General features: G+C 42.8%; 1 protein-coding gene across 1 annotated transcript; it reads left to right on the top strand.

Moving 5' to 3' along the window:
* The first annotated feature begins 415 nt into the window (after positions 1 to 415).
* LOC106545057 (vitelline membrane outer layer protein 1 homolog) lies at positions 416 to 2,039 on the top strand. Its single transcript, XM_014061512.2, has 3 exons — positions 416 to 652; positions 745 to 857; positions 1,686 to 2,039. Exons 1-3 carry the CDS (start codon positions 449 to 451, stop codon positions 1,984 to 1,986), a joined length of 618 nt encoding a protein of 205 aa, XP_013916987.2. The 5' UTR covers positions 416 to 448; the 3' UTR covers positions 1,987 to 2,039.
* Positions 2,040 to 7,918: the final 5,879 nt, after the last annotated feature.

Here is a 7,918-nt window from a genome sequence, read left to right as displayed (position 1 = left end):
AATTATGAAGGTTGCAATCTGAATTGAAACATATTTATGTAATAAAATAAAACAAGATTTCTTCATAATAAAATTAAAGATTTGTTTATGACAATGATGAATCCTCTGTTCATGAAGTATGAATGTACAAATGCTTTGAAAAAATTAATATCTGGAATTTTCACAGACATTTAGACTAAATAATTGTCTCTTTTGGTCATTAAAGAGTAAATCACTTTTATGCCTACTACAACTTTTTCAGGGACAAAGCTGAGGGAAATCTTCCAGATTCAGTTAGCAGTTTGGTTAATAAATTTTTGTTGCTAACTGTTAAGTATGTTTATTTTTCCAAGCAGAAAGAATCTATCATTGTAATGACACCTGTGAAGATAAACTAAGGTATAAAGTACAGAGAGCATAATGTTTTCAGCCCCCTTCATACCTCTTTGGTTAGCTGGTATTTTTAAAAATGCAGCTTCTTTCTGTCTCCCTTTTTCTTGCTTCTATATTCCTTGCATCGGCAGTAGATAGGCAATATATCAGTGCTAATGGCACCTTTGCAAACCGAAGAGATTATGACTCTATAACTGTTAAAAATGGAGGATATTGGGGGGTTTGGACATGGATTGACAAGTGTCCACCAGGATCATATGCCATTGGATTTAGCATAAGGGTAAATCTATGTACCGCACTCATTTTAGACATTGAATTAATCTATAAATTTGCTACCTGAATCTCAATGTGTTTTTCCTCTTATTGCATTAGGTGGAAGAATATAGAGGAGCTAGTGATGACACGTCACTCAATGGAATCAGATTATTCTGTTCAACTGAGCAAAGCAACAATATTATGTATACTGTTGAATCTGAACCTGGAGAGTAAGTTTTGTTGTCTCTAAATGTCTCTGATTTTTTTAATTTTATAGAAAATTAGACATTGACACAAAAAATATTAACTTCTTGACTACCCAAAATTTATCTCCTGAATGAGCATAGAGGAAGCAATTCTACTGTATTTTCTGTACATTAATAAAAATCTGATGGAATTAACATTACTCTGTTGAAGGTACAAATATGGCTTATCAATCTTACTAAGAAAAATAATTGTTCTATTTTTATCCTTGTTCTAGACTGTAACTAGATATTGGTCAACATTTTTAAAAAATGGAAGGAGCTTTAAAAGATCTATAATATGCAATATTTTGAATCATTAGCTTTTCTTTTCATAGCACATTGGGGGGTGGGAAATAGACGTGCTTGAAATTGATGTGATGGAGAATGTAGAAACCACACCAAGGATTTGTGACATAATATAACCTATTAATTTCTATTTAAGTGAGAGATGGTTACCTGTTTGCTACTTATTCAATTGTATTTCTTAAGAGGTTATTATCAACTAAAATCTCGTCACAAGAAACCCTGAAATCTAGATGTCATTCTGAATTATCTGTGATCAGTTTGTTTTGATTCTAAAGGTGTTTTTTTAATAAACTAAGAACGACTGCCTATTAAATGGATCTTAAATTCAAGGGAGAATATAGACAACCAGGAATGCCTTGATAAAGTTTGCAATCACTTACACAAGTTCAAAGCAGACATACTTTATTGTTTCTTAAACAATTCTCACACAAGGTATAAAATAAGCTTAATGTGAGAGACAATCTCTTTTGAAAGATATGTTGCTGATACTTTATTTTCTTTTTCCAGATACGGACACTGGTCAGGAATTAGATGGTGTCCCCGAAATGGTATTTTACGTTCTTTTCAGTTGAAAGTTGAACCAGAGCAAGGAGCTGGAGATGACACAGCAGTAAACAACATCCGATTCCGTTGCAGCAATGGTCTTCAAATTGAAGAAGCTGGTGGTCAATTTGGTGAATACAGTGAGTGGAGTACACCTTGTGAGAAAGGAGGAATTTGTGGCCTTCAAACTAAGCAGGAGCCCTATCAGGGCTTTTTTGCAGATGATACAGCCTTAAATGATGTTCGCTTCTTCTGCTGTGAATAAATTCTATAGAATCAAAGAATCATTTTAGCATGATTAAATGAATATGCAATGAATATGCATTTGTTTCTCATTTGTTTCCACCAAGAAAATAGTACATTAGTGATGAGTAGAATGTGTGTATATGCATGGAAGTATAAAAAGGAGTACAAAATATTTATCTTTTAATACTGATTGTGCTTTAAATAAATAGGCATTTTGATTTTATTTATTTACAACATTATCAGAATAGATACCACCTGAGGGTTCCCAGCCACTTTATATTCACTGGTTTACTGATATAGTGTATATATGCATATGTGTGTGCATCTATATACACATACCACACAAGTGAAATATAGTCCAGTAATGAAATATAGCAGTCTTCCATTATTTAAAATGAAATAAATCACAGAGAGGCTTGTACCAAAAGAGTTGCACCTTATACATTCAAATATTGTATGTACGAACTAAAGCAATTGATTGATTGATTACACACACATACAAACACACACACACACACACACCAAGTAGGCTGAATAAAAAAAGATTATTCAAAGATTTCCATTTTATAATGCATTCAAGGATCAAGTCAAGCTGTTTCTGGCTGTCACTTTTCTTACAAAATGCACTATACTTGGAATTAAAACAATAATCTGATTAAACTGTCACATATGCTAACTGCAATTTAGTCCTGAACTAATCATCTCACATTTTTAAAGTTACATAACAGATGAATTTGAGACTTGTTCTCATGATGAATGTTTAAATAGTTTGGATATATATTTTTATAACTTGATTGTCTACTCAATAGTTGAAATAAATTGCATATCCACATGAAATGTTGATAGCACAGACCAAGGGTTTATGACTGCATAATTAATTAATGGAATAATATGCCACTGAGTAAATTATCAATGCCATAAATACGATTATCAGCTAAATTACTTAAACCAGGATTTTTTTAACAGTGAATTTGCAGTTAGCAAGCAAAAAAAAACCTGAATCTTTAGAAAATTTATTTTAAATATTCTATTTTTGTTTAGTTGTTTAACCATTCTTAGGAACTTGTGGAAATGCATGTGTCTGAAATCAAAGTACCAGTATTTATATAATATGGAAGAATATTTGTTTCCTTCTGAACAAATGGTTTGAGGGTATCAAAGAGTTCTAGGTACATTCATCCAGAGTTGCCTCTTAATGATAAAAATGTCCACTCTACTAACAGGATCTTAAGTTGGAGCTAGGGGAAGTTTAACCATCTGTCAGAATGTTGCAATGCAAGTGTTCTTTTTTAAAAAAATTTTCCACTTTCGCCTTTCAGTCCCAATTCAGGAACCTTTGCAGGCAGTTTCTTTCGTGCCAAACTATTTTTGTGTTGAATTTATATTTATCAACAAAGAAATAAATGGAGACTAGTAGAGATCTATTTCAAGCTATTTAGCTCTATTTCAAACTATTTATTCGAATCCCAGAAAGGTATGGCTAGCTGACAAGAGCTAAATAGCTTGAAATAGATCTATATTAGTCCCCATTTATTTCTGTCAGTAAATATAAATTCAATCTTGCAATGCAAGGTACATTGTCCACCAGGAGGCAGTGCAAGGCTTTGGTCTCAGTTGGGTTGATCAAATGAAATGAAACTGGTGATGACTGCAATTGAAAACATCATATTGGATATATTATATACTGTGTAAAAATAGAGGCATTTCCCTCCTTCAGAGGTAAATGGGGATGGATATCATGTGAAGCTTTATATATAGGACCATGACATAATGTAACATCTCTCTCTCTCTCTCTCTTTCTCTCTCTTCCTCTCCAACTCCCTCTCAGAGAAAGGAAGATAATTATATATCTTTATGATAGATTTGCATTATAAGTGATGGTCTTCAACCTGGTGCAACCTGCTTGTCAGATACTTGTAAAAGTGAACATTCCAATAAGCAGGTCATTCTGCATGGTAGTGCAGCTCTGTGGAAAGTTATCATCCAGCCCTCTCCCAGAAAAATGAAATATCCTAGGAAATATTGAAATGGCAGAATATTATATTTCCTTGGATGTGAAAAGGAAAAACATGTTTTAAAGAGAGAATAGCTCCCTGCAGCTTCCTGCCCCCACCCACTTTGTCAATGGACCATTAAGAAAGCCAAGCCAGTCCCTTTACATAATAAAGAGTTCTCCCCCTCAGCTCCAGGGATTAAGGCATGATAATATTGGCCCTTTACCCAACTCACCACATGGCATCTGAGAACTCAACCAAATCTGGATTCAAAACGCAGCCTAGAGAGTTCCCCCATATGGCCCCATGGGAGTTTGATAACCAATCAGAATACAAGATCAAGATCAAAGGCCAGAGAGGGCATAAAATCAGGAACTCAGAATCTCAGCAGCCCTTCTCTTTTTCTCCACCAACGTTGAAGCATGAGATCACCTTTTCTATTCAGGACTCAAGACATGTGGTCCTGTCCAACATTAAAACCATATTTCCAAGCAGCCTCCATGTCTCCAGTGTCTTTTTCCCCACTTGGAACCGAACCCAGAAGGACATTTCTTTCAAAAATTGGCACCCCAGAGATGGGACTCCAAGCTAGCCTAACCAATGGATATGGCCCAGGTAAGCCTCCCATGCCGGCACAGACCCCATGGAGTCTGTGGGTGAACTTTATCTTGGCCTTAGCCATTTGGATTTAGGTTTTAAAGGGGTTTTGAGTTTGAGCTCAAAGGCTGCCTGGAAAGAAGGTGAGTACCTCTAAATTTTAATTCTCTAAAATTTAATTTTAAAGCATGGCAAAGCGTGGAAATATGTGTATGCCTGCATGTGTGTGAGTGATGATGAAATCTTTCTCACAATCACACTCCTCTGTGTGTTTTACCAAGAGAGCCTGGAAAGTATTCAGGTCAGGCCAGAGCACAGGACCTTCTGTTAGGGAAAGGAGAGTGTGTATGAAAGTGAATGAAATTTTTTGTTGTTGTTGTTGCTTTTGTCCTGTGAAAGCAAAAAAAGCAAAGGCCCATTGTGTGTAAAGAAAGGAGGTACTGGTACTCACTGCAGAGGGGCAGAGGTCCTTCTGGAATCACCTTTTTGGATCTGGAAAACCTTAGCGGAATTCCCTACGAGGAAAGGGCTCAAATACTTCGTTGAGGGAATTGAAGTCCTTCCCAGAATTTTTTTTCTTCTGAAAATTTAGGTATTTGGGTATTTATTGAACATTTATAGGCCGCCCTTTTCCCTGAGGGGACTCAGGGCGGCTTACAATAATGAGGGAAGGGAGCGCAAGACAAGACATAAAAGAAAAACGTGAGTAAAAAAAAATAACCATAAAACACAACATTCACTCGACATTCGGGCGGGGAGAGAGTAAATCCTATCCCCAGGCCTGACGGGATAGCCAGATCTTGAGGGCCGTGCGGAAGGCCTGGACGGTGGTGAGGGTGCGGATCTCCACGGGGAGATTGTTCCATAGCGTCGGAGCTGCAACTGAGAAGGCTCTCCTCCGCGTAGTCGCCAGTCGGCACTGACTGGCGGATGGAATTCGGAGGAGGCCTACCCTGTGCGATCTGATGGGACGCAGGGAGGTAATTGGCAGAAGGCGGTCTCTCAAATAGCCAGATCCACTACCATGGAGCGCTTTATAGGTGGTAAGTAGGACCTTGAAGTGCACCCGACGATCAACAGGTAGCCAGCGCAGCTCACGGAGGATCGGTGTTATGTGGGTGAACCGTGGTGCGCCCACGATCACTCGCGCGGCCGCATTCTGGACTAGCTGAAGTCGCCGGATGCTCTTCAAGGGCAGCCCCATGTAGAGCACATTGCAGTATTCCAGCCTAGAGATCACAAGGGCTCGAGTGACTGTTGTGAGGGCCTCCCGGTTCAGGTAGGGCCGCAACTGGCGCACCAGGCGAACCTGGGCAAATGCCCCCCTAGTCACAGCTGACAAATGATGGTCAAAACTCAGCTGTGGATCCAGGAGGACTCCCAAGTTGCGGACCCTGTATGAGGGGTATAAATTTTGCCCCCCCAGCCTGATTGATGGAACATTAGCCGAATTTTTGGGAGGAAAACACAAAAGCCACTCGGTCTTTTCCGGGTTGAGCACCAGTTTGTTAGCTCTCATCCAGTCTTTAACAGCCTCAAGGCCCCGGTTCATCACGTCCACTGCTTCATTGAGTTGGCACGGGGCGGACAGATACAACTGTGTATCGTCCGCATATTGGTGGTACTTAATCCCGTGCCTCCGAATGATCTCGCCCAGCGGTTTCATGTATATGTTGAATAGCAGGGGGGACAAGACCGAGCCCTGTGGCACCCCATAGGTTAGGGGCCTCGGGGACGATCTCTCCCCCCCCCACCAACACCGACTACGACCTGTCCGAGAGGTAGGAGGAGAACCACCGTAGAACAGTGCCGCCCACCCCCACCTCCCGCAGTCGTCGCAGAAGGATACCATGGTCGATGGTATCGAAAGCTGCTGAGAGGTCAAGGAGAACCAGGATGGACGCATGGCCTCCATCTCTGGCTCTCCAGAGATCATCGGTCAATGCGACCAAAGCGGTTTCTGTGCTGTAACCGGGCCTGAAGCCAGACTGGAAGGGGTCAAGATAGTTAGCTTCTTCCAAGGTACGCTGAAGCTGGAAGGCCACCACCTTCTCAACAACCTTCCCCACAAAGGGGAGGTTGGAGACTGGACGGTAGTTATTAAGAACTGCTGGATCCAAAGACGGTTTCTTCAGGAGGGGCCTCACCACCGCCGCCTTAAGCGCGGTGGGGAAGTGCCCCTCCCGAAGAGAGGCGGTAACAACCGCCTGGATCCAGCCTCGTGTCACCTCTCTGCTGTTGGCAACCAGCCAAGAGGGACACGGGTCCAGTATACAGGTGGAGGCGCTCACAGCTCGCATAGCCTTGTCCACATCCCCGGAGGCAACATCCTGAAACTCAACCCAGAGATGGTCTGCCAAGTCATTCCCTTGTGTCTCGGCTGGATCTGCAAGAGTGGAGTCCAGGTCCGACCGAAACCGAGCAACTTTGTCCGCCAAGAACTGAACATACTCCTCAGCCTTACCCTGTAGGGGGTTCCCCGTCTCCCTCCTATTTAGGAGGGAGCGGGTTATCCTAAACAGGGCGGCTGGGCGGGACTCGGCGGACGCTACCAAGGAGGCAATGTGTGATCTTTTGGCTGTTCTTAATGCCCGAATGTACTCCTTGGTGCAGGCTGTCAACAGTGCTCGGTTCGACTCGGACCTATCGGACCTCCACAGGTGCTCTAGGCGTCTCCTCCAGCGCTTTATCTCCCGGAGCTCCTCGGTGAACCAAGGAGGCCTCTGTGAGCCGCTGACCCGGAGGGGCCGTAGTGGCGCAATCTGGTCCAGAGACCCTGATGCTGCCGAGTGCCAGGCCGCAGCAAGAGTCTCCGCCGAACTGTGGGCGAGAGCATCTGGAATAACCCCAAGCTCCATCTGGAACCTAACAGGGTCCATAAGTCGCCTGGGGCGGAACCACCTGGTCGGTTCCTCCTCCCTACGGTGGGGGTTTGGCCTCCGGAAGTCTAGCCTCAGTAGGTAGTGGTCTGACCACGACAGGGGAATGGTCTCATTTCCCCTCAGACCAAGATCATAACTCCACTGCTCCGAGAGGAATACGAGGTCGAGTGTGTGCCCCGCTGAGTGGGTAGGGCCTCGGATTACCTGGGTCAAGCCCATGGCTGTCATGGAAGCCATGAACTCCTGCGCTCCATCAGAGTGTTCACCGAGCGAAGGCAAATTGAAGTCCCCCAGAACCATTAGCCTAGGGAACTCAATTGCCAGCTCGGCTACTGACTCGAGGAGCGAGGGGAGGGCTGCTGCAACGCAGTTGGGAGGCAGGTACATTAGCAGCAGACCCACTTGACCCTTGAGGTCCAACTTCACTAGTAGGGACCCACACCCAGCAAGCTCCGGAGCAGGGATCCTACGAGGTGCA

Source organism: Thamnophis sirtalis, unplaced genomic scaffold (genome assembly GCF_051295495.1).
Source record: "Thamnophis sirtalis isolate CommonGarterSnake01/CBP01778 unplaced genomic scaffold, rThaSir2_p1.2 scaffold_4, whole genome shotgun sequence".
In the NCBI taxonomy this organism is placed as follows: Eukaryota; Metazoa; Chordata; class Lepidosauria; order Squamata; family Natricidae; genus Thamnophis; species Thamnophis sirtalis.
Note: the sequence above shows the minus strand (reverse complement) of the source record. Positions and strands in the feature narration are given on the sequence as shown.

Bases quoted from the DNA above. Each gene is read 5' to 3' on its own strand.
- LOC106545057 (XM_014061512.2), top strand. From the start codon at position 449: ATGCAGCTTCTTTCTGTCTCCCTTTTTCTTGCTTCTATATTCCTTGCA. The intron at 653-744 runs GTAAATCTATGT...TTATTGCATTAG, and splicing joins CCATTGGATTTAGCATAAGG to GTGGAAGAATATAGAGGAGC. The intron at 858-1,685 runs GTAAGTTTTGTT...TTCTTTTTCCAG, and splicing joins GTTGAATCTGAACCTGGAGA to ATACGGACACTGGTCAGGAA.